This window comes from Lonchura striata, chromosome 16 (genome assembly GCF_046129695.1).
Source record: "Lonchura striata isolate bLonStr1 chromosome 16, bLonStr1.mat, whole genome shotgun sequence".
Taxonomy (NCBI): domain Eukaryota; kingdom Metazoa; phylum Chordata; class Aves; order Passeriformes; family Estrildidae; genus Lonchura; species Lonchura striata.
In genome coordinates this window covers 10034214-10061153 of record NC_134618.1, presented here as the reverse complement: position 1 = coordinate 10061153, position 26940 = coordinate 10034214, and the positions used below count along the sequence as shown (strand labels likewise).

The following is a 26940-nucleotide window of genomic DNA, read 5'->3' as shown; positions in this document are numbered from 1 at the left end:
CAGATCCATGCTATGACCTGCTGGGGAGGGATGGATTTTTTGTTTGTATCCTGAGCTCCGTCCAGGCAGAAATAAACACAGAGGAGATGCTTTTCCCTGTCAGGATGACAAAAACCTCTGCCATTTGTTCACTCACGCCCCTGCACCGCAGAAGCAGCCATCTCAGCCTCCTGGTGCACATCCTATAGAATGTGTAGGTTTGTGTCCAGAGCCTGTCCTGCCCCTTCCTGGGTACTGAGGCCTCTGCTGTTACTGCTGAGCCCCTCGAGGGCTCCCGTGGCCACCAAAGGGCAAATGGCCCTCGATCCAAAGGTCAGCTGTTGGTGCTGCTGGATTTCCTGGCACTGCTGAGTCACCATCCTCAGTGCAAACACCAGGTCCACAGGCAGTGCCACAGCCAGGCTCCACGGCTGTATGTGCAGGGAAACAATAAAATTGAACCTCTGCTCTTGCACTGTGTGTTAAGCCTGTCTTTTTCTCTGTGCCTGTGGCAGCTGGGTTGTCTTTAGCCTAAGTTATGAGCAAGATGAAAAGATATGCCTCTTCCCAGAGCAACAAGAGAGGAAAAAAGCAGGCACTAGTAGAAAATGAGCTAAACAAAACCAAAAAAATTATCATGGTGGTGGCAAAGTTGTAGCCTTGAATAAAAAGAAGCTGCAGCAAACCTCAGTCATTTATGATAAAAAAATAAGTCTTAGTTGTGTTACTTCCAGTCAATCCTTTAGAGGAAAAGGCACGTGAACTTTCAGTTTACAAGCAATAGTTTTACAGAAATGAGAATTTGATAAGTAGTCATTCTTTGTTTTGATGGCTTCATCAAAGCTGATTTTAAGTGACTGTAACAAGCTAAAAATGGCTCAGAAAAATGAACCCAGTTTACACAAGTTATTTCACAGCCATTGCAATGTCTCAGTCATTAAAAACAACTGCACTTCAATATACTTCCGTTTATTTGACCAGTACATCAGATAAAAGCTGATAAAACAGATAAAACAATATAACTATTAGAAAAATATTTTTTTAAATGAAACTTTTATTTACAGTTAGGCACAATTTTCCTTCTATTTAGTCAACAGCACGTGGTCAGCTGTGGAGGGAGCCTTCTGCATCGAAGTGATGCCAGTCCTGGGGGAAGGCTGTCACCAAAAACCACTGCTGCAAAACAACCCCAACAAGCTGGATATTCCCTATCACAGCAAAAAACCAAAGTCCCAACGCATTTTGCAACCTGTTCTTCTATTTTATTCTTCCATTTGGATGTAAAAAAAGCTGTTCGAGAGATTCCTTTAGTCACGGGTGAAGAGAGGATTGCTCCCCGCAGCCCGTGCCGTCAGCGGGCGCTGTCCGTGCGTGCCCCGGGCTGCGGTCCCGCGCCGCCGCCGCTCCCGGCCCGCAGCGCCGCTGCCCGGGCGCGCAGGGCGAGCTCCAGGGCGCGGGCGGCGCCGGGGCTGCGGCGGGCCGGGCTGGGCTCCCCGCCTGCCCGGCACAAGGCAAACGCGTTACCGGCACGGCCACCCCGCCAGGCGCCCCGGGCTCCCCAGGGATCAGTTCTGTCAAGCTTTTCAAATGAAGTTACGTGCAAGTTCAGACTGCAAGATCCCATCGCCTTGTTTTATTCTGAGCATCTAGGGACTCTACAGCATTAGTAAGCTTTTCTGAGATTCACTCCATGATGTGGAGTCTGTTTCTAAAGGGATTTAAACTTCTTGCCTATCGGTTGGGTGCTCCCATAACACAAAACGGCTCATTTATCCAGGAATTTCACTCTCTGGTACACAGAAGCTGGTGGTCAATCTTTAGAAGTCACCACCAACACCAGAACAAACTACTAAAAAGCACAACCTGTAGAAAAAATTCACCCCACAAGCCCAGTCATTTTGTTTTCTCTTTACACAAGATGCTAAAATGCTGTGTCCCTGACATGTAGCTGTCACACACTATGTCTGTACATCAAACATTTTTACTGAGCTGAATTTTTAAGAGCATTCTGTGTTTCATCTTAGTTGCTCACCTGATGGAAAGTCACTGCTGCTTGAGATCTCAACAGAAAAGGGATGCTGAAAACAAAATTCACAAGCAGATTTAGGTCATTATTTCCCTCCCATGTGTGTTATCTTGTATTTGAAAATATATCAGTTATCTGTAATAAAACCATACTCTCCAAGTCTTGAGCAGGTTTGCGATTATGAGTGTTCAATAGCTATTCTGATCACATTTTTATCTCCGTTCAAGTTAATTTTTAAAGTTATTTCCACGCATACAGGACTTTGCTATACACACACCCATCACCTATGCCACAGCCCAGATTCTATGTAGGGGAATCTACATTTCCCTCTTTTGGCCATCTCACCTCATTGTAGGATGAGTTTTGGTTTCTCTCAAATGCCCTTTCTGGGTAGTCTGGCACCTCCTGGGCAGGTTGCCTGGATGAAGAGGCACTTCTCTGAAAAACAGTATTTGGCATCAGCAGTCTGATCTGGCTCTCAGCTGTGACTGTGTATCAGCACTGCTCATCTCCCTTGTCTCAGGGAGATGGCCTTTCTACTAAATCCACAATGAGATCATTCTGGCATCTCCTCCTGAAATCTGACCTTAACAACTACAAGAAAGTCCACACTTGGTAGGTGACCAAATCTCCCCCTCAGGACTCCCTCTCATGACACTCAACACGGACACATGTTGTTTGAAAATTCCTAGCACATAGAAAATGTCCCTTCATATTCAGCTTACCTCTTTACAGTCAATATTTATTTGTATTATCACACACATAATTATAGTTAACAACAGTTCAATATCAATTATTATCTGTATTTGGGTTTGCATTTCTGTAATCATTTTAATGATAGCCAGTCATACAGGGGGATTTGGTTTTTTGGGGAGAAGGACAGGAACCTGCCAACACTTTTTCTCGATCAGTATTTAGGTCAAGGAGCTTTTACTCAACCTAAATAAAAACACCAGACAGCACCTATATGACCACATTTTAACACTAGATTGATGTCTCAACACGCAGGACTGCACTGAAAAATAAATTCAAGTTTAGTTATCAGTGTTGTATGGGATTTTAAAGGGTTAGGTCAAAGCCTCAGTTTTACCTCCATTGAAAATAACTACAAATCACAACCCCCTAAGGAAACCCATTCTGGGGAGGAAGGCAGCCTTCTCCTTAGCCTGGGCAAGGTTCAAGTGTGTCCAAACCCTTTGGTGACCATCACTACACATGAACATTAGGAATGTTTTCTTGAAGTTTCATAACCATAAATTATGCCTGGTGAGGGTAAGGACTTTTCTACATCCAGATTGAATTCCAGCCTGGAACAAATAGGGAACTTTCACAGCATCCTTTTGGAGTTAGGTTGCAAACATTTAGATGAAGCTTTAAGTACAACCTTTCCCCAAACCAGCAGCCTGTTTGCACAGCTGGAGGAGCCCCATGGACCTGTACCAAATAATTAAACAGCAAAAACTGAGCAGACTGACCTGCTGGCCTCTTCCTCCCAGTGCAGATGAGCTTCGCTTTGCCCTTTGCAGTGTTAGTAGCTTCTTAAGCAGAAATATCTTATCTTTTCCTGCCTGTAGTCAAGACATATTTGATCATTAGCTAGAATGCATTAATTATCCTTGAGAGGCTCAAGGCCTGTAAGTAAGCAGCGACCAAAAAAATTCCTTCTATTCTAAAATAATCTGTCTACAGAGGGAGCTGCAGCAGCACATATTGAAGACAAAATTATTTTGCTACAACTCTATTTGTGAGCTAGATTTCCCTGCAACTCCCATGGGGATGGGCTCCCGCCCTCCTACTATACACAGTTATAGGAAAAACAGGTTACAGCCACACAAAGCTGGATGAGACAATCAACATAGAAGCCAAATTATACAAAAGATACAAATGAAAGCCAAACTTACATTATTAATTTGCTTACGTAAGAGCTCAGTCATGGTCTTTCTTCCTTGTATTATTTGCCAGTAAAGATAAATAACAACTCTAAACAAAACAAAACAAAAGGTCCATCATATGAGAACTTCATTCTAGTCAGTGTCTAGATAGAAATGTATCTTGTTCATTTTAACCCATTAAAAGACATATATACACACATCTCACAGAAAATAGATGTATACAATTACACAAGGAATGGCAAACACATGGATTTTCCTAAAATATGGTAAATGCATGAAATTGCTTAAAACATTCTTTTGGAAAAGACCCAAAAAATTATGGATTTGTATTCAAGATGAGAGGTACCTTTAAGTGAGTCATCAATACAAGATGCATTTCAGATAACAAAATAATATAGAATGACTCTGTCATTGCCAGTTTTTTCCACTTAAGGCCTTTTTCTAGTTCTTTTCATTAGCAGATACTTACAGTAAAACACTAGACAGGATGAAGAAGAAAAGTTCACTTGAAATTAAATTATGGTAGATCCACACTACCCATTTTGAGGCAGTGTAACTTTGCAGTATTTGTATCCACTCATCGACTGCAGCATACATAGACGACAAACCTCTGAAAGGACCACATTCTTCTGAAGGCTTTAACCTGAGAGGGTGAAAAAACAGCTACTTACTCATATGTTAACCAGTGAATTAGTTAATACTGTGATTGCGTACATCAAGATGCTCCTCAGACTTCTATAGCCCTCTACTGTCTCTGGACTCCCAGGGTACCTCCATGATCTGTATTTCATTTTTAACTTGTGTCCCTCTCCAGCCATTAAATGCCCACCCCAGACCATGAAGTGAGACATGATGCTTGCTGCAATGGATCAGTACCAAGCCCTGTAAGCACAATCTTGGCATAAATATAACATGTCAATCACTGCAGCACACGCTACAGGAAATTGAAAAACTGGATTTTTTTAACTCTTCACCACAAGGTGAAATCTTTTCACCTTGCCTTCAGGGACATGAGTCACTGCAGATCTTCAGTAACAACAGAAGGTGGTAAAATAAGAGAGCCCATTATAAAAATTAACATTTTCAAGTAGACTGAAATAGGAAAGTGTTTGCTTTGAAACTGAACCACTCCAGACAGCCTGAAATTCCCACTTGCCATCTGGAAATTATAGCTCTGATAGCTTTCATCCCATTTGGTTTCATGTGCAGTCACCTGTCTCACTAAACACCAAAATCATGCTGCTGATTATTGTCAAGAGAAAAGCGTATCCATGCTGCCCTCCTTCCTGTGACCAGAGTAACACACACAAAACCAAAGCAGCTTTAAAATATTGGTAACAACCTGGATGCATTACTACAGGGTCAGCACTGCCTGCAGAAAGAGCCTCTGAAGTTCAGGAATAATCCAGAAGCTGACCTCAACTGAGTTTTCCCAGGTGTTTCTCTGCTGCAGACCCAGAATCACCTATTCTATAAGTTCGGAACTAGGACTTGGTCACAGAAACTTTTTTAAGAGGAGGAAAAGTAAAATTTGATGCATTTAAATAGGAATCCAAAACTTCAATGCAACATTGGTTCTCATCCCACTTTCTCACAGGACAAGTTACTCAGTGAACCACATTCTCACAAGGTCACAGAGCAAGTCTTGTTTTCAGAATACAGAACATTTCATGAACACCCGAAACCTTCCACAAGCAGTTAATATAAACTTCTTTTATAGAGAAATGCAGACTCTTCTGCCTGGTATCAGGTCACACAACATGATTTAGTAGGCCTGTGTGCCAGTGATCTTCCATACCTCCAGACAGTGACTCCAATGACAGACAGGACCCCAAGGAAGGAAGGACAAAACAGCAGGAAAATGAAGGATGTCATCATCTGAGCAGTTCTCCAGACTTTGCGAGGGGGCTGGCAATTCCTCATCAGACTGACCTTTAAAGAGATGAAGGTGCTTTGCAATGCTGCTACCTGCCACTTCAACTTGGTTTAAGTCAATCCCACTGAATCTATCAGAAGTTTCCAAGAACAACTTTTATGTGAATTTGAGAGATAGAGTGTAGTTTTAGAAAATTTCAATAATATAGTCTTAAAATAGTTAAGAAGCAAAATGAGGTTCTGATGGGCTCTTCATACGTCTGCTGAGTAGAGTTTGCTTCTGTAGTATATGCAAACTCAAAGTTCAGGGAAATTTGAATCCATCTTTCTACCTACAGTTTTGTTCTTCTACATTTAACACTACAAACTGCTTCATGGCCTAACAAACAACTTATCATCTGGTCATACTACTGAGACAAAGAGTTCTGAGAAGAAGACATTTCCACCATGCTCTTTAGCTGAATCACCCTGCCTACACCTAGATGACTTCACAGGGGGGAGTTGCAGGGGAGCAACTGAGAGGCCAAAGTCACAGCCACCAGCTGAATATCTGTATTAACATATGCATTTGTCCACTGTTAGTTCTCCAGCCTTTAATTTTACCACTTTGTTATTTATGATGAATACATACAAAGTTTGTTACCTTTTTCACAAAAAATACTATAAAAAATGCTATCATCTGGATACCAGGCAACAGAGGTGAGAACAGGATACCAATCCTACAAGGAAGGATTTATAGGAGAAAAAGGTTACATCTTCACTATTCACCATTCAGTTCTCAGTGCATCGAAAGCAGAAAAATACCACAATAACTTCATATACAGATAGTGTGGGATTAGTTGGAAATGTGATTTTGTTACCCTTGATCCTCTAGCAGTAATCCACCTTGGAAATTATGCAATTTCAAACACACGTATCTATGTACAGATCTGCAGAACCTTCTTATAACTGGAGTAACATACTCATTCTTGGAAAGAAGGCATCTTTTCCAGCATTTAATACTGAGCCCATTTAAAGAAGAACATCATCCCAGTGAGGAAGTAAACAAAACTCCAGGATATACCTGCAGGAACCTCTCAGGTTTCTCCCAGACCAGGTGGCCACTAGGTAAACTACTGACTGAAATTATTGTTACTGCCTACATAATTACCTTGGCAAGTCACAATCCTTACCAAAAGCACTGAACAGCTCATCTCCCAGTTACTTATCCTGTTCTTTCTGGGAAACACCCACAAACATCAGAATAAGAATTTTTCCATGATAGTTCTATGTGCAAATGAAGTTTTGGCCATAAATTTAACACTTACCAGGTCAAAGTCTGTGCATAGATCAAATCTAAAACATTTCGTCCAATATCAAATTCTGGCAGCCCTAGGTTCATGCAGACTGTAGTTCCAATAATTCTGGGGGAGGAAACAAAAAACTACAGCACAACAGCATTTGCTAAATGACAAAGTCCTCTGTAGAAATCCCTGTAAATAACCTTCTGAAAACAAGTATCAGTGACAAATTATTTAGAGGCTTCATTAGCATAATAGAAAGCAGCCACAGCTTGTTCATTAGCCAGCACAGCAAAAATGAATCAATTTGGCAAAAAAAAATCCTGTAAAACAAATCAGGGTTGAAGTAAGACCTAGTATATATTTCACACAACTGAAACAGAAAACCAACAAGGATTTCTTACTGTATCAGTACATATCTGTACTATAGTAACTACTTGTTACTTTAAGCAAAAATATCCTTGTGCTTAAGCAGCTGAAATGTCAAGGGACCTCAGAACAAAACTGTAACAGCTTTTTCATGTCCTGAGAATTTTCAGTGTCAATAAAAAAGAATTAAATTTGTACACTGATACTTTTAATGTACCCTCAAATACATCCTACTTCAAACTAACTGAGCTTACAAGGAGCTGAAACAGAGGTAAGCAAGTACTAAGAGGATTCCTACTGAGGACCAATGATCCTTTTTTGTCACCTCATTTTTTATGAGCTGGGGAGACTCAGTTTTTTGCCTTGTTGTGGCAAGAACAATAAAGATTTTGGTAACTATCACATTTTGATATCACCTTATCAACTGCATCATCAATAGAGCTGGGCTTTCAGAAGGTTACTCTGAGCACAAAATATTAAATACAAGCAATTGTACTTTGAACCTTTCGTATGTCTATGTCAGGTGCTTTTACGGGAGGCCTAACATTCATCACAGCTGACATGGCAGTTTTAGTTCTGTGACGTTTTGCTGGGAGGTGTTTTCCTACTGAACACAACAAGAACAGGAGGATTAAAGTACACTGGCAAGAGCTGTGGAGGAAAAGCCTTCAAGAGCTTCTCAACATTGTCTTGTATAAATTTAAGAAAAAGTTAACAAAGCCCTACCTTGCAAACCAGTCTTGTTCAAATCATGAGCAGAGAGCAAACAATGGATCTCCTACACAAAAGTATGGCCAGGGATCTAAATGCTCTGTAGAGCTGGCAAGCACTTAAATACTGCTTAAGCCATAATCAATGTTTGGCACTAAGAAGGTTCACACAACAGATGTCAGAAGTAAATTACTCTTTCCTTACATCCAGTCCACAATACTTTCTCATTTATCATGCTGGAGACCTCTACCTTTGAGAGACTCATTATATGCTTAATAAGACTGATAAAATCAGATTTTAAACTTGTGAACACTATAGTGACATAACTAAGAGGGAAAAAATCACAGTGGGTACAGCAAGGAAAGGCAGCAGTGTGCCCATGCATATGCAGAGAAGATGGATTTGTGCTTGAGACAACTGGTTGTCACCTCAGTCTCAGGAAATCCATGAGAGTAGAATGTGGCTCCCTCCCTGCATGTGTTTCCATCTCCAAAGGGAAAAAGGACACGCTGACCTCCTTCTAAGGAGGAACAGCAATATACACAAGACATGTACACAGAGACTCTGCCTGGTAGGGAAAATCAAGGAAAATTCAGTGGTCCCACAGCCATGCTTCTGCTGGACTTGTCTCACATGGAGAAAACAGATCCTATCTTTGATTAATGAATGAAAAGTAGATTAGAAAAGTAGTACTCACCTTCGTAAAAACTCCCCAAAGAAAGAGCCAAGCAAACAAAATATGAAGTCAACTAGAACAAGACGATAAATATCTTGGCCAACCAAAGTTTCCCAGCACTTTAAGAAACAGAAGGAAATAAAAAAAAAAAAACAAACAAAATCATACTAGAAGTTATAAACTATGCTATTTAAACATTGTTCCCAAATGCTTGGGCATTTGAAACTTGATCAAAGATCTGAAATCTTGATGAAATATATTCTAGCAGCCTGGTAAATCATAGTTGACTTCTCAGTGAACAATGCTGCCATCCAGCTGAGATTTGAGCTGGGCCATTCATTTTTTTCTACAGTTGATTTCTCTCAAGTTGCTAATAAAAATTTTTAGGGTAGGAAACTCAGCTTCCCAAGACACCACATGTGCTTCTCTTTGCTAAATCAAGTCTCTTATCCAAGTGGTTCCTAACCTGGCACTGCAAGTCAGAGATCTGTGGTTTTGAAACTTTACCTGTGACTCTGAGGTAGCCACGATGTTAAGCCAGTAGTAGCACAGTATTCCAACAATTGACATTTTCAGGATGGTATTTCTAAAAAGAAGAAGTAACAGTAACTACACCAACAGCTGGTCCGTACCTGGAGGGAGTGATGGCAGGATGAACACTGGTTACACTTTTTTACCTCCTCTTGGCACTGCAGAGTGCCAGGACTAACAGGAGGTCTCCTGGGAGCTCGGGTGTGGCATTGTTCTATTGTATTGGCAGGAGGGGAGCTGGGCATGACAACCTTGGCATGACATCTGCTTACCAGGCTGCTGGCTGGGTGTGGGGGTTCCTTGGGGGAGGCAGGGCTGAGGGACACCAGAGGTTAGGCAGTGTAAATTCCAGACACCTGTTTTTAAGTAAGATGACCTCAGTCCTCTCACTACTTCCCTTCCTTTCCTGGGGAGGGGCCAACAGCCCAGGGATCAAGGAATGCTACAAGCCCGGTGTCATAGTGCACCCAGCTGAAAGGGAAAGCATTCCTCATCCTCATGCAGAGATACAACATCCCAGAAGCTCAGGAAAGACAAAAGGTCATGATGCAAGAGGGTACAGAAGCCTTTGGAGAAGATTAATTCTCCTCCATAGCTCCCTATTGCCCCCACACCACCCAGACACAGCTTTGTATTGAAAAGAACTCAGCTTCAGGCCAAAAGCACCAAGATGTGGCAGCAAGAAATACCTGGTAATAGTGACATATATGTGCTGTCCAGGAGTCTGAAACTTCTCCAGGTGCCCAAGCCAGGAGAAGAAGAATGGGATCAATGTGTTGAGGAGAGATACAATCACAGGTAGCACCAACATGACAGCTTGGCTCTCTAGATCATTTCTATACCCTTTCATAAACAGCTAAGAGAGGAAAAAAAAATAATGATACAACCCAAACTTAGAGCCCTAACCAAAATGCTGCCTCAAGGTGTGTCCACAGGGAAGCCCCCTGGCTCGCCTCCCTATGTTCTCAGGTTAGAGACTGTCAGACTGTCATGTTTTAGGGGCCCATGAGCAGCAGTACAGTGACCCTCTCCCCTTCCCCGAAATTATATGTGTACCAAGGGTGGGAGCCCCAGCTCAAATGCAGCTCCTGGGAAAGAAGAAGGGGTAAGTCTTGCTGGGGCTGCTTCTTGTTTCTTCCCAGATCACCAGACACACTGTCCCCAAGCTGACCATGGGCCCAGGCAGGCAGCTGCTGGAGAGAGGAGGGGGATTTGCTCAGACCCCTCAGTTCCCTCACTCTTGCCATAGTGCCCAGTGGGGCATGCCTTGCAAAGGCAGTTCTTTAGGATCAGCAGAATTTGTGTGTGCTCTGGCAGCAACAACAGCTCTGCTGCCCTGTGCTCCTCGTAGTGAGCAAACCAGTCCTCACACTCAGTGTGAAATTTCTGTGTAGAAAAATGCAAATTCTGGCCTTACCTTGAGGTTATTAATGGAGAGGAAGTAAACAGCAGCACAAGCAGCTACTGCTGTGCCCAGGGAAGCAAGCCAAGCAAGAAGATGAGTAGCAATACGAGCAACCCTCTCCATCACAGAAAAATTTTGAACTTCTTTGTTGACTTCAGTGAGACTTTCCTGCAAAGAAACAATTCCTGATGAAGAAGTTCTTAGTCAACAGCATAAGGCAAAACTTGTTTCAAGGTACTACCAGAGAAGCTGAATGAAAGATTATTTTTCTAGAAGATGGCAGAGTATCCTAGGAACATTCACTAAGCAACTTTGTGTTCATATCCTAGAAGTGAAGTTTCACAGACAATATTTCCAGCCTGCCTTTTGTTTATAAAATATTTAAATAGCAGGAAGGAGAAAAACCTGAATAAATACTCCGTATGGCAAATATTTAATAGTCACAGAGACTCATTCCATAGAACAGAAGCACACAAATATTTATATGTAGCTTCATAAGAAAAGAAAAACAAGCTGCTAAGCCAATGCCAGGAGCCCAGAACAAATAAAACTCAGGAAGTCAGGAAGATTTAAATCTCTTAGGCACAGGACTAGCTCTCTTGTATCACTCTGCCAGAGACTTGTCTGTAGACACACAAATTTGTATGCACAACTAAGTCCCCAACAGAATGACTCATGCACATAAGTTTTGTACTTCTTGTGGTTTGTACCTTTATTTGTGTGTGGAGATTCTTTTGTTGCAGTTTCACAGCTTTTTCATTAGTTATATTGAAGTCCCAAGTGCAGAGCAGCTTGCTGGCATTCACAGAGAATGTCTGAGAGTTAATGTTTCTGGAGAAGAATTTTGCCATGCTGCAATGAAAATTAAATTGGTCAGATGTGTGACAGGGAAATTCATCAAGTCTGTACAGCAGGGCAAGGAGGGAGATTTGTCAGCTTTTCCATCCCATCATACATTTATTGGACCTATGTCAGAGCATGTCACATACAACAATGTAGAAAATAAACTTTATGTAAGAAACTCTAGCATTTCCATCTCAGGATTGTTGCTGACAATCTTTACCTCTGGAAGGCCACATCAATAAGAAACAATGTTAGGAGCTGCATCTTGCAAGAGGATTACAATATTCCCAGTTTGAAGTGGGATTCTCTGTATGTCCTTCACTATTTTGCAGTTACTTTTAATTTCTGTAATAAAGGTTTGAATCCTGGAGACTATCTTTTGAGCAGAAATTTCTACTTAAACTCCACAGCTGTAAATAGGACTTATTGGAAACATACTCAAGTAATTATTACTTCTAACTGTTGACAGGATGGGGTTTTTTTATTGTGTGGCTATTTTCCACTTAACATAAGAGACATAGGAATTCACAATCAGTTTACCTGAACAACAAGATAAGAAAACAGATGACAAAATATATTCCAACAGTGAAAATATAGGCCAGCTGCATGTTGTAAGATGGACCATTCTCCACTTTACTGATTGTAGCATTGGTGTAAAAGCCATAGTAGAGCACTGTTTGTTGAAAATAACCCTGAAAAGACAAGAAGATCATTCAGAATATTTGCTGTCAACTCCATGGTGGAAAGCATCATCATCTGAAGACCAGTTATTGGAGGTGGGAGCTGTCCTATTCCTTAACATGAAATCACAGATGTGATTAAATTTAAATACTTACAGCTCCAGTGAACACCTCCAGGCCCGTGAATGAAAGGTTATTTGGTTCTGCTGCAAGAAACTGAGGAATTGTGATGAAACCAAAGTTTATGAGGAATGAGAAGATGTTCAAATTTAGCAGCCACTTCAAGAAAACAAAATAAGAAAGCACACTTGTTCCAAACTCAGCACCAATGATCTTCAGAGTCTTGTGCCATAGCCGCAGTTGGTGGAAACATTCTGAAAGGGTATTTCCAAACCGCCGAAATGACTGAAGGGGAAAAGAGGACAGAGATGAATCTCAGCAAGCAAACAGGACTCAATTTCACATAATAAAGCTTCACATTTTAATGTTATCACTTCATTTCAGTGTTAACAACGGATTTGCCCCACTCCATGCACCATAAGATGGTGAACTGGTGTTCCTAAGGGCTCCTGCAGCACAAGTCATTGTTAATGAACACTGCAGCAATTAACTGGATCTTTAATGACATGAGGCAAGACACCAAATTCCTCTGGAGACAGTGGTAGCATTGCAGCTAGAGTGGTTTGCTCTGTTGTGACTGACAGAAGCTTCTGGCACTTACCACTGCTGCTCCCTGCAGACACTGTGTACTTTGAGCACCACGATGCCTTGATTTTTTTGTTATTTCTTTAAGAACTTTGTTTCTGTGGAAGAGCAGGGCAGGGGTGACAAGCATTATAGTATGAGTTGTAATTGAATCAAGAAGTCCTAGAAGATGCTGCAAATATAGTTTCACCCCTGTGCACATGAAGAGAATTAGTACAACATGGAGATGTTCTTACTGGTTCATTTTATATTAGCTGATATCTTGGCTCCTGTCCCTGCTGTGACAGCATGTTCTAACCCCTCCACTAACTCACACTGGCAGCAGAATTTAAATACATTTTGTGAGGAGACAAAAGGATGGTTGAGATCATGTGGTCTCTTCTCCATTTGCAATGGCCAACATCCAAGTTTCCTTCGAAAATAAATCTTAAATCTCAGGTCATAATTTATAACTAAATCTCAGGACCTTGATATTCTGATTTATATTATCATTAGATATTCTTCTTATCTCTATTGTTAAATTATTTTCTCTTGCAAGACCTTAACTCTTTAAAAGTGCATTAAAAAGTACTTTGTCATAAAGTGGCAAACCACAGCTCACCAAATGGCAAACCCCCATAATTGATAGCTAGATGTTGCTAGAAGTCAATGTTTTTAAACCCAAACAGATAAACTTTTTTTTTTTACCTGATCTCTCTCTTTTTTCTCATGGTCTCTGGCATCTTCTGGATTGCTTTAATCCTTTCATTGGTGGACATACTTGCAAGACTTCCAACTAAATCTTCCTCTGCATCAAACCCATGCAAAAAACAAAATTTGGGGATAAGAATACAGTATTTTTTATACACAACCAGAAATGGCTATAACAACATCCCCCATTTACACTGCTACCAAGGTGTGCAAGCTTGAGACTTAATAATATTGCCCAGAATATCTCCAGCTCCTACAGAACTCTGAGATGCAAGTAAGTAGTCCAGTAATGTTCACAGAAAGAACTGCAATACACAGGAAAATAAACTACTGACAAAACTCCAAGATTCTGGTCCATTGCTTGATCACTGTTTGATAGTGACACCTCTATGATGCTACTTATTGACTTGAAAGCTAAACTTTTGCTTTATTTCTTCTGTAATTTTAGTTGATGTTAGTGCCCACACTTAGCACTACCTATGCCACAGACACACCTCTCTGACCTGACAATCAGGCAGCTTCTTCACAGTTGGAATTTGATGCTAATTCCAGACACAGTAGCTGAAAGCAATCTATTAGCTGGTCAAACAAATTCTAATAAAGAGCTTAGCATTTCTTTCTACAATTTAACACCTTCATACTGCACTGCATTTCATTTATCATGGGATTTGAGTGTGTTAGGAGAGCATAAAAGATTAATCAGTACCATAACACAAATCTAAATTGTCCCCATAACCACATAAGGGCTGTAATGCAGTTCTGGTGAGAAACAGAGCAGCATCCACACACCATCCTTGTACAAGACACTGTCAAATATTGAACCCCTTATCTAAACCCCTACCTTCAGTGCACACAGGATCTGTTTCAAACATGCTGGAAGAAGTGCTGAAGATCTCATCAGGCGGTCTTCGGTTGCGTCTCCGAATGAAGCTGTCTGAATAACATACATGTCCTGACAATTTGACTTCTGAAATTCAAATTTCACTTTCACAAGAACAAGTTAAAAGTCTGCACTTCAATCTCACCAATTTCATGCAAACACACTCCCCCACTCCTTTCCTGGTCGTCTTTGACAAGCACAAGCACTTTTTCAGATAAATGCTGGAAAAGAGGAACTGAGCCCAGTCTTCAACTGTCATGGAGCACTCCATCGAACCCATTCACAAATGCAACATTAATTATTCAAGACTTTATTCCTAGAAGACAAGGCCTTTCTTTAAAAATCCTTCCCCAGCCTTCAGGGGGATCATTTTAGAATCACACTCCATCATGCTGGGTAAGTTATATGTGCCAAAATCCCATTTCCCTGGGGCCAAAGTTCAGCTGCTCTCTCCACCTCCTTTCATCCACTTTTTCAAACAGGTGACTACACTCCTTAGAAGCATCTGCCTTCCAGCCATGACACAGATGAGTTTAGGCACAGCTTTCCTTGCCTGACCTTCCCAGCAAGATAATGGCCAGTCCCAGTGTCACATCCCAGTGTGGAGCTCAGCTCTCTGATGTGGAAGGACCCTGTTTATGACCCCTTTTATTATGTGAAGATATCCATGCCTGACCAAGGCTTTAAAATATTTATCAGTATTATTTTATGGAGGGTGAGGTTGACATGCAATCCTTACCTTCTGATCCACTGGAAATTCCATGAATGTAGGGATAATCCAGCATATGGAAGGTAGAATAAGGGGTGTAAATCTCTTCTGGCTCAGGCTCATCTGTTGAAGCAGATCAGAGTTACACAAAGTTGCAAACTGCTATGGGTTATTTATGGACACAGACTGCCAAGCCTATGACAAAATACAGGTCTAGTGCCAGCACAGCAACTTACTCCTCAACAAAACTCCCATATTCCACTCCAATGTACATCCTAGTACTCAACAACTTACTCAGTCCATATAAGGCATATTTATTAATCTGCTCATACAACAATCCATGGATTTGCTAATAAAACACATGAACTGCTTAAAAAACCAAAAAGCTAAAAATATTTAGAGTTGAGCTTTGCAGAGCAGCAGGACTCCCTTGGGACAGAGCCAACTGTTATTTGTTCCAGGGATTCTCTAAGCTGGTCACATGAGAAATTCCATACCTGTGAAATTTCCATATGGACCTGTTCTGGGTAAATCCTGGCTGTAGTCAGAGCCAGGTCCCAGGGAAGCCATTGGGATGGCAACAGGGTAGTTCTGCTCCCTGCCTCTGTGTTCTCCAGAGGAACCATGCAGAGATGAATCATAAGGGGTTTGGTGAGAGAATCGATTCCTTTGAGAACTCCCCCTGTGTAAGCAACAAAAAAGAAAATCCTGACTGTCATAAAAACCCTCAATAGGTATCCTGAATAATCTGCTACCTATTATCATCAAACTTAAGTACATTAAAGATATTTTGTATTTAGAACTTCAACAACATAATTCTGATTTGATCATAAATTGAAATAAGAAGGCTAACATTTTCTCCACCTGAAGTTATCTTAGACTCTAACTAAACAGGAATACCTGCTTGGAAAACAAGGATATCTAAGGTTATATCCCATTGTGAAAATTACTCGAACTAAAAAATATGTACAATATTATGTCATAAATACATTTAACTAAAAACTATCCAACATGTAAAAAGCAAACCATCTCCTTTGATTGCTGCCTTCCTGGTAACAGTTTTAAAAAATTGTCTGAGAATGAAAGCATAAAGGAGGGATTAAAATAAATCCACAAATTAAAACCTCAGAGAAGAAGTACCTTCTACATCTAAATGAGTATTTCTTATGGCACAGTCACAGAGTAAAATTAAATAAACTCACCTTCTATCAATTTCCAATGTCTCTGAGAAATGATAGTCTGGATTTTCAAAGGCTTCATTGTAATGATAAGACATGACAAGTCCTTGGTTTGAAGGATGAAACCTTCCTTATTTTTGTCACTACTGCTTCATTAATATGTTAAAAGGAAGACCCATTACAGACCTGATTACAAAACAGATACAGATGCATAAAATTAAAAGGAAGGAACTCCATTTTACCAACTTAGTAGATTCTGCTATTCTACTAACAAATAACATGAAACAGTATAAATCAGCAGTGGTTGTAACTTCATCACCTCACCATCGGGAAATTGGGGTCCACCAGAAATTGCAGGTTAAACAGGAAATCACATTTCTCTATAGTTAGGTCTCTCCAAACCTACGGAACTGCAGTGCCACATTCATTTTCCCAACACTAATGAGGCCAGGCTTTAGAAGCATGTCAAAACACTAAGAAAAAATAAAGTTCTCTCTCTCCTCCTTAAACAGCAAAAGCCAAATGCACAAATTTTCCCCAAAAATTTACCTACATTTCCAAAATGAAAGAGGAGGTGAAACCTGCTCTGCTCCTTGCTAGCAGTGCATCTCTAAGCCTTAGTTGTGAATAAGGGGCTGCAGGACCATGCCTTTGTACAGAGCTGACAATATCTAAAGACTCATTCTTAATGAGGGCCCTTCTAAAGGTTTAATGCCTCAATCCTTTAAATAGGCCTGGTTTTAGATTTCTCACATAGTGCTCCATTTTAATCTTAAACAAGCCAGACTTAGTCAGAATTTATTGAATGGGAGTCCTCATGAGCAAGTAAAAAGGGAATGTTACATTAGAAAAAGAGAATCCAAACTAAGCAGGCAGTTCTTGCAATTAATCAAAAATGGTACTCAAAATAAAAAAGCAAACTATTTTTAGCATTTCTTCTTAAAGGCACCATGCAAGTTTCCTAAGCTGGAAAGCTATTCCACAGCAGGGAAGGGAAAAATAAACTATAAAGGGCATAGCTGGTAATAGCCAGTGGACCCTATTTTTATTTCAGCTCCATTCCTAGAAAAGCAGAGCTGAATCTCACTTAACAGTAGAGTCTCAACAAACTTTACCATTTGCTGTGGATTTTATTTGGCATTTTTACTGCAGCAAAGGAAGTATTATATGAAAAGTATCTTCAAAATGGATAATTATACAGTGTCTAGTCTCTGAGGGCTTTTCAAAATCTTATTCTGCAAAAGAAGCACTTAAATTACTATTGTGTCATTTACATGCCTTAAGAGCTTGGAACACAGTCTAAAATCTTGCAGTGTGATGTAGTTGTAAAACAATGCCCAGGTTTTGCACTCTGACTTGCAGAGTTATGTGTATAAACATGAGGGATTGACTGAATTCAAAGTCCTACATTTTAATCAGACCACTGACTACACTTTGATTACAGCATGAGGAAGGGCGCTCTGAGGCCCAATACCCAGCACATCCAGTAAAAGCACACTGGACAATGGGAACACACAGTGCACACTCCTGCTTCTGCAAACAATGGGGTGTGATCGCTGCCAAAAAGAAACCATAAAATGGTCTCTCCTAAGTGACGCTTGTGGGTTTTCAGGTGACAGTTTCATACCTACAGAGACAGAATGAGATTCTCATGAAAGCACAAGAGCAGTTAGCAGAGCCCTCTTTCCTCATCTCCAAAAAAACTTAATAAATGCCCCATGAATCCAAGGCTTACTTAAAAGAAATCCAAGGCTCTTACTTAAAAGTCATGAGAAGCTTAAATCTCCTGTAGAGGTAGATTTCCTTTGACAGGAACCACTTAGCTCTTGGTGATCTTTTGAGAACTAGCTCAGAACATATCTGAACTTCTGCACAAACCCTTCAGGAATTAGTACATTCTGTCCCTATATTCTATTAAAAAGCATGGAAATGATCTTGAAAAATATTATTGTGGTCTTCTGCAAAGACTTGCTTGGAAAACGAAACGTCCCCTATAGATGTGGTTTATATTTCAAACTGCAATGAAAAGCTGAAGATGGAAGTATTACTTTCTCAGAGGAAGAAAATTCTGAGACAATTCTCTTTGAAGAGTGTGCAAAATTACATTTTTCTATTTTTTTGAACTGGTTTCCCAGGAATCCAACTCTCTTGAACTCAGCTATGCAAAAAGCTGGGAAGGTTGCCAGCAAGGCAGCTGGAAAGCTGAGCACTGATTTAAACAGTTTGCCAACTTGCCTGGTCTTCACTGGAGCTGTAGAGAGCATAGACATTTTGATGGAAGTGTATGGGTTGTGCAACCTCAGCATTACCCAGAAGCAAACTGGCAGAAAACATCAGCCATCCATATCAACCAACTTGCTGACATCAACCAACCAGAAGAAACAGATCAGCCTGGCTGGAAAATCTACCCAGCATTTCGTTCTCTTACTCATTTGAGAGACCTCGAGCTTTATCCATAAAGGCTTCCCCAGAAACTCAAAAAAGCCCAACATACAGATTCTCTGTTGGCTCTGTCATTATCCACTTTATTTTCTTTGAGTCTTATGATGCATTGCATGCCAGGATCACAATGAAAATCCACAGAGACATTTACAGTCTAACACTGAGCCCAGCATCTGAAAATACAGTTTTTTCTCCACTCACAAAGTTTTAATGACTTGAAGTAAATTTTCAACATATGCTGAGGCAAATTGAAATCCGGCAGTTTATACATTTCTGACCAGTCATAGCTCACTGGAAAGAACCCAAAGCAGGTAATGCTCAAACTAAACCATCTCTTTCTTCCTTTCACCCTATGATGGAATGCAGCAAACCATAGTTCCAGGAAAACATAGGATATTTAGACTTAGTCTTCCCTTTAAAAAGTATTTAGAAGGAAAAAAAAAGTAGCTGGAGGACAGAGGTTATTTGTAAAAGGCAGAAAGTGAGATCTTGACAAATCTTCCCATTGCAGAGTGGCATCCACTTGTGGGTTATGTTTTTGGATTTCAGCAAGCAACTTATTTTGCTGAAACAAATAAATCCTGTGCACCTTCTCTGGAGTACAGAAGTGTTTAGGATCAGTGGGTTTAATGATCATTGATACATAAATAAGTTAGAAGATCTGTGGAGGGCAGGTGCTTTCCACTTAAATCATTCAACCCTGTAATGATATAACCAGGAAACTCCAATCAGTGCAGACTCATACTTCTGAATCATCTCCCAGAAAAATAACTACTTTCAAGTCACAGATCAACAGCCTTGACAAAATATTCCAGATTAGTTTCATTTCTTCCTGTGCAGGTAATGTTCTGCTATAGACACTAACCCTCATGTAGAATAGAATGACACAAACATTAATGTCTTGCCAAAATAGCACTTTGTCCTGGCGTCAAGTTTCAGGAAAGCCACTTGGACCTTCAAGCTCTTTAGCTGCAATCCCTTAGTAAAAAAAAGATTTCATTAAGCAAATCCTATTTGCACACATCTTGAAGTGGAATAAAAACCGGGAACTCCAGAACTACATCATAGATAACTTAATAATGTTGAATGAAGGGAATAGAACTCATGGAAGAAGTGATTCAGAAGGCTGAATGTGCTCTATTTCCATAAAGATAGTTTAGTTTTATAGGGTATTACTACACAGGGCTTCACCGTTACTCAAGTTTTATTCATGAATGCCTGTCCTGTTCCACATGTTCCACACGTCTTCAGGATGATAAAGAACCAGACTGATTTCTGGAAGCCAAAAGTGAGTTTGAGAGACAAGCCAGAGTTTTACATTCTGCATCAGCAGCTGGATTCCAGTACTGATCACTACTCTTCCACTGTCTCAGTCCAAACAGTTTCAACACTTTTGCAAAAGACCAGGAAAGCCTCTCAGAAAATGTAAAGAGCTGTGTATTGACACTAATCAAACACTACACTGGAGAAAACCTCATCTCTAAATGATGTATTAGCAATGGAACCAGCATGAATCATACACGGAAGCAAAGGCCACTTATCTTTACTGCATCTTGCCAAAGTACCCAACCAGCACCAGCAAGCACCACCTCCTACAGGCCTCCCTTTGTAGTTTTATTGAGATCAGCAGGGTCCATTACAGCAATCAACATCAACTCTGCTATTTTACTCCTTGAATTCAATTTAAGCAATCTAAATTGTGCCTCTGCTAAATGAGATCTTCCCAGTGACAGATGACATGCAGCAGCACTAAAGACTCACTTACTATCGCATAGGGAGAGACAAACAAACGGGAAGAGAGAGTGCCAGCATCCCCCTCACAGCCACCATGCTGCTGTCTCTCCCAACAGCGTGTTGGGTCTGGACCCCAAATGGATTTACTTTCTACTCTTATAGTGCAATGGCACCCACCAGAATCCAGATCCCACTCTGCCTATCCCTCACTTGTCCTGTAAGAGTGGGGTACAGAATGCAGCCAGGCAGAAGGAAGCAGCAAAGTGTCTGTTTGCCTCCAGCTGTTCTTCAGTATCATGAGCTCTGTTCCTTATTTACTCTTTATCCATTTTTCTGCACCTAGTCACTTTTTTGCCTTATCCCTTCCATTTCACATTCCTCTTGTAAATCCCTCACAATATAGTAAGAATACAGTATTTTCATTGTGTTCACTTTCTTTGCAAGTTAAATCCTTCATATCACCTGTGGTTGCTTATGTAAGGTTTTTGGGAAAGGACTGCCAGCTACTTTGTGTATGCAGTGTCTCAGAGGTTCCTACTTCTTCACCTGAGTTTAGAAACCTGCATTATAAAATTGTCCCAGAAACACCTAGAAAATTGTTACAATATGTAGTTAAATTTTAGCGTCCAGTAAAGTGTTATTAAGTGGAGGCACATACAGTTTTTGCATAAAGGGAGTGGGTAAAATTTCAGATACTTCATTAATTCTGTGAAATTCATAGTACTCTCCCTAATCTACCACACAGATCCCTGATTCTCCACCCAAAAGGCCCCACAGATACAATTCCTGTGGACTGAAGCACTCATGACAATGACTTTGAATGATTTAATCCTTTACCTGAAAGCTCCTTTGAGAGCAACTCTCCGTGTTTCCTGCGTTGTTGATTTTATTCTCCTAACTCTGACAACAAGGGCAAACTTAGTTCATTGGGAAAATCATAAGCACTAAGATATATAACTATGAAAATAGAGAGAGCTGAAGAGCAAGAACAGTATACCTGGCATAGAGAGGCAGGGTTAGAGAATAAGAAACAGAATGCTACATTATTTCTTTAACCATCAAAAACCTAGCTCATCCTGTGACCATTATGGGGAAGAAAAGGCTGAAGCAAGAATCATTTCAAATCAGTGCAAGTCAGTCTTGTGACTAAATTTCCAAATTGCAGACTGTCACATTCTTTGCATTTAGCAGGACTAAATCTTACTTTGCAAAACAAGTTTTTAAAGTCTATTAACCAACATTACCAGCTACTTGCATTTGAAGGAAATAACTTCTTACAAAAAAAAACCAGAAGGAAGTGAGTACCTGGTTAGAATTTAGAAATAATTTTCTGCTTTCAGTGGAAAGGCAGCCAGCAACACCAGGTCTATTAGAAGATACTGCTTACTAGAACAGCTCTGACTGAAAGAAAGCCATAAAAGAAAGCTCTTTTTATTCTGCACCTGCTATGGATACCTCTCCACTTGCAACCTGCAAATTGTACTTTAACAAGCAGTATCTGTTACAGGAGTATCATTCACCAGTTCAAGTAGAAAAGCTTATGAAGACTACACATATTATCACTTTGGATAATAAACAGGGGTTTCCATATACTCAAGAATCTTGGGCTGAAAAAGGACATTGTTCTGTTTGTAATTTCTGGCTAAACTTCCTGTTATGAATATTGTTGTCCTGTTACTATTTGCACAAGCAGCACTTAACAGGACCCTGAGGGAAAACAAAGTTTATCTGTCAGAATATTGGGAATACCCAGAAACTAGAACATTTATAGGGGGAACCAGTCAAAAGAAGATAACAGGTTTTGTCAAAATCCTTATATGCAGTTTTCAAATTTTATGACAAGTAATTTCACATAAACTGAATACTTTTAATTTTCCAGACAAAATACAGCTCCATTAAAATCCAATGTAGCCTACTAGCATGTTAAGGGTGTATTCTGCAATGAACATACACAATCTATGGACTATACAAGTGGCAATTAGAGAGAGACTTTTTCACCAATATGTGAAGAGGACAGCACTGTAAAGTTCCAGTTCCTCTTATATCTGCCTATACAGCACTTTATCACTTTCCAGGGTAAAATTCCTTCTGACAAACATACTTTGAGGGAAAAAACAACGAACAAAACAAAAAGCACCAAAAGATAAACCCATAACTAAAAAAAACCACCTCTAAAAAGTCAGAGATTAATTGCTTTGGGTGGGGTATTGCCATACCAGCCCAGCAGAAGTGCCGTTTGAACTGCGCTCCTTTATCACCTGCAGCCTGCTGCTCCCTCATCCCGCACCAGGGCTGTGTCGTACGGGCAGGGACCATCACCCCACAAATTATCGCACCTTGAACGTGGCTCTGGAGCCACGGACCGGCTGCTTCTGCCACGCGGAGCAGGATCAGGCTGCCGCGGGTCGCAGGGCTGGCACAGGACACAGTGGTGACAGACAGGGGAAGCAGAAGTCAGCACAGCTCCCGTGCAGTGCCACTGCTTGCAGGTTTGCTTTACTAACAGAGCATTACTAATGACAGCGGCTTACCAATAAAATCCAGGACATGAAGATTTGGATTTTAGATGTACATTAAGTATTTTGCATAGAAACGTTTTAGCCTTTGTAGGTTAAATAGTAAGTCTGTGTGTTTTCAGGGAGTGACAGAGGGAAGGACCAGAAAGAACACGAATACTGAAGCCCGAGATTTTTCCCACCTATTTAATACAATTTCCCGTTACCTATTGTAATATAAAAAACTCATTGCCTACTACTTGGACAATACAGTGCCACATCCATTCACTAACTAGCAGACACCAACACGCAACCTACACCGAAGAGAAATGCCACGCTCTAGGCTGCGATCCCAGCCAGGCTGGTGCCACACCTCAGAGGGAAGGGAGACACACTGGCTAAACACCTCCGGGAGGTGTAGCTGGCTCTCCCATGGGACCTTCCAGCTGAAGGCAGAGGCAGCTCGGATGTGACCTGCGGGGCGATCGAGCTGTGAGGCGCGGTTCGTGCGGCAGGGCTGACCCCAGGCTCTGGGCGGCTATTCACCTCGCAGCGAGCACAAGCCGAGTACAGCCCGGACGTGCCCGCAGCCCGGCCGTTACCGTTCCATCATTCTAAACGAGCCGCAGCCTCTGGGAGCGGCAGCCACCTGTCCGCTGGACCCTGCCGCCAGCGCTGCCCGCTGCAGCCCCCGGCCCTGCCCAGCCTCTCCGGGACACAGCCCCGGAGCTGCCCCCGCAGCCGCTTACCTCGCTCCCTGGCTGGCCCCGGGCGAGGCTGCCCGGCCCCGGCTCTCCCGCTCCAGGTGCCGCCGCCCCGCCCCTCCCACCGCCCGGTACCGCCTTCGATCGCCGTGCCGGGGGACCCGCTGTGGCTGCCGCCTTCCCTTCCCTTCCCTTCCCTTCCCTTCCCTTCCCTTCCCTTCCCTTCCCTTCCCTTCCCTTCCCTTCCCTTCCCTTCCCTTCCCTTCCCTTCCCTTCCCTTCCCTTCCCTTCCCTTCCCTTCCCCCCGAACGGGCTGTGCGCGGAAGCGCTGCCCGGAAAGCAGAGCTGAGGTCCTGCTCGTACAGCTGAAGAGACAGAAAAACAGCTCCACGAAGTTCTTTGCTGTTACCTACTGTGCAACACGTTGCTATGTTTCTGTTTGGGCTTCAAGACGTTCACTCTGCTTCTCCCACGAATTTAAACATGCTTTCTTTTGGCCTGGGATAGCAACAACACCACAATAAAAGGACAGAGAGACAGTTGTCAGACACAGGATGCATTACCTTTATCCCTGGATTAATCATTTGTAGAATGATCTTTCCTCACATATTTTTACTTGAATTAAAGGAAGGCTCTTCTAAGGGTGAAAAATTAGTTTGCTCTAGTGAACTCTAGCATATGCTCTCTAGCATAATCCACAATTCCTGGACAGGGAGTTTGATACCAGCCCTTCCTGTACTCTGTATGGACCAGAAGGAACTTCTGCTTTAGTCTGAGAGAGAAATACTGATTTTTCTTGTCTTTCTCCTTTCCCTTCTTCCTCCCATTTCAGGTAAATGTATGAAAAACTATGGATTGGATAAAGCTCCAGCTGAGCATGAGGCAGGGTGCAACACAGAGAAGCCAACAAAGTGCTGCAGTGGTGTTTCTGACGTGAATTTCTATCCCAAAGCAGGGATACCTGCCTCACCTTCACTCACTCCACTGCAGCTGGACTCAGGGATTCCCCAGCACACTGCAGGCACTGCCAGGGTATTCCCAAGGCCCTTCCCAAAGACCAGTGTTTTGGAGCAGGAGCATCTTCAAACTGAACAAGGGGCTGAACAGCCACCAGTGGGGTGGGCACAGACAAAGCAGCAAACAGGGTAATGAAAAGACTGGCTCTGCTGTCCCAGACCTGTGGCCTGCCTTTTTCTTTTTTGCTAATCCTGTACAGATTATAGACTCCCAGTTGCTTCTGTGTTGATATAGCTTCTTATGCCATTTTGGCATATTTTATCTCCCCAGGAAGCCACATATTTTAAAACTTCTACCAACTATTCCTAAGTAACTTCTCTGGTCAGCAAGACTAAAAATGCAGACAGATGAAAAATACCCCTGTCAGCCTGTGGACTAATGCCAGTGGGCAACTGGCAATAAATAAATCAGTCCACTCTGTGTTCAGAAGCTGTGCTGGTGTAACTGCTGACTTTTACCAAATGACTAGTGCTTTTCCACCTCCTGAACTCAGTAAAACGTGTTTAGCCTGTACCAGACACATTCTACATAAACTTAAGTGAAGTTTTCTAATGCTACTTTAAGATTAGGTTTTGCCCTAAGCAACATTCCTGGCATGGCTACAGAGGACATGTCTGCAGATCTCCTGTACTGACCCAGAGCTGCCTGCACCATGCACAGGCCATACACAAGGTACCAGGTCAAACAGGAGATCCCCATAAAATTAAAGCAATCACTCAGAACTTTCCTGAATGCTTAGAAGGATTTTGGAGCTGTGGCATTAGGAAGAGGAACCATACAAAAGAAAGATTGTCCCAGGAATGGATGGTGTTACTAAATGTGACAGACCTATCTCCAGCATCCTGGGAAACAGAATATGGCACTGGCTTCCGTGCTCAGCACAGACTGAGAGCTGCTGCTTTTGTGGATAAGGAACACTGGATAAATGATGTACCAGTGGAACTTACTGCATTCCCTGCATGTGACTGTTGTGCTCTGGTAGAATCATCCATTCTTTCCTCCTCAGCATGTCTGTCTTCCTGTTTTTCCACCTGGGATTGCTGTGATCCATAAAATTAATTGAAACATTTCCAAGTGTCATAAAAGCTTTCTCAACTGAAAAGAAAATAATGTTAGAGAATGTTCTCACAAAATTCCTGGGGAAGTCAATCTTGTTTCAATTCCTCCGATCTTTATTTAAATTTGTTCTCATGGGATCATTAACACAATGCTTCTCTAGAACACAGAGTTTCAGAAAGAGTCTCTTTAACCTCAAGTCTATTATTCACCTTTCCTCTTTGTATTTTTCATGGTAAAAAAAGAAACATAAAGAAAAAAGTGAAACTGCCACCCCAGATGACACCCCAGGGCAGCTTTACCCCATAAATATTCCTATTTAGGGCCACACAAAGACAGCCCATGCTTGGGTGGCTTCAAGCTACCAGTAACAGTGGGTACAAATGCACATTCTTATCCAGCACATGAATCACAGGCTCAGCACTAATGCTCAACAACACTAAAAGATTTTTCAGGAGTGCTGCTGAGAGGTTTTATTTTCCATCCCCTGAGTTTTCAGAATGATCAGCTGGAGTTTTCAAATTAATCCCATGAAATGTGGTGCCCAACCAAGGAACAGCAATCACCTGTGCAAATGGGTATCACTGAGGTGTCCAGCTCTGTCACCAGCACCCCAATCCTGCTGACACACTCACAGCATCAGCCTTCGCTATACAAAAAATCCCACCTGGCAAAACCCATCCTGATCTCTGAAATCTCTGAGCTCTCTGAAAAGGAGAAAGGAAAAAAGTGATAGGCCTCTAGAGTGATATACAGAAGGATGAGGGCAAGTTATATGTTGTTCTCATCAAAAATAGCTAAAAATCCATATTAGTTATAGAATCACAGAACCATCAAGGCTGGAAGAAACCTTTGAGATCATCACAAAGACAAACCTGCCAGCACAACGGCAAGAACACCTCCACAGTGTGTTTCTATGTTGGTTTTTAAGTCATTCAGTGCAATAAGGAAGTTGCTGTGCTTTAATTCCACGTCTCTGTATTTCACAACAATTCCCCTCAAGATATACCTTTCACCTCTGCTGGTAACACTGATTACAAACATGTACATCTAAATTACTTTG

General features: G+C 41.6%; 1 protein-coding gene across 1 annotated transcript; it reads right to left on the bottom strand.

Moving 5' to 3' along the window:
* Nucleotides 1–1330: 1330 nt before the first annotated feature.
* TMC5 (transmembrane channel like 5) lies at nucleotides 1331–23892 on the bottom strand. The gene is made up of 23 exons (XM_077786948.1): nucleotides 23850–23892; nucleotides 16454–16615; nucleotides 15749–15933; nucleotides 15282–15374; nucleotides 14504–14596; nucleotides 13660–13759; nucleotides 12989–13070; nucleotides 12424–12672; nucleotides 12128–12279; nucleotides 11455–11596; nucleotides 10757–10912; nucleotides 10029–10195; nucleotides 9316–9394; nucleotides 8830–8927; nucleotides 7080–7175; nucleotides 6416–6491; nucleotides 5696–5829; nucleotides 4367–4540; nucleotides 3907–3985; nucleotides 3481–3573; nucleotides 2351–2443; nucleotides 2012–2057; nucleotides 1331–1476 (listed from the first exon to the last, which is right to left on the bottom strand). Exons 2-23 carry the CDS (start codon nucleotides 16525–16527, stop codon nucleotides 1331–1333), a joined length of 2607 nt encoding a protein of 868 aa, XP_077643074.1. The 5' UTR covers nucleotides 16528–16615; nucleotides 23850–23892.
* Between the last annotated feature and the right edge of the window lie 3048 nt (nucleotides 23893–26940).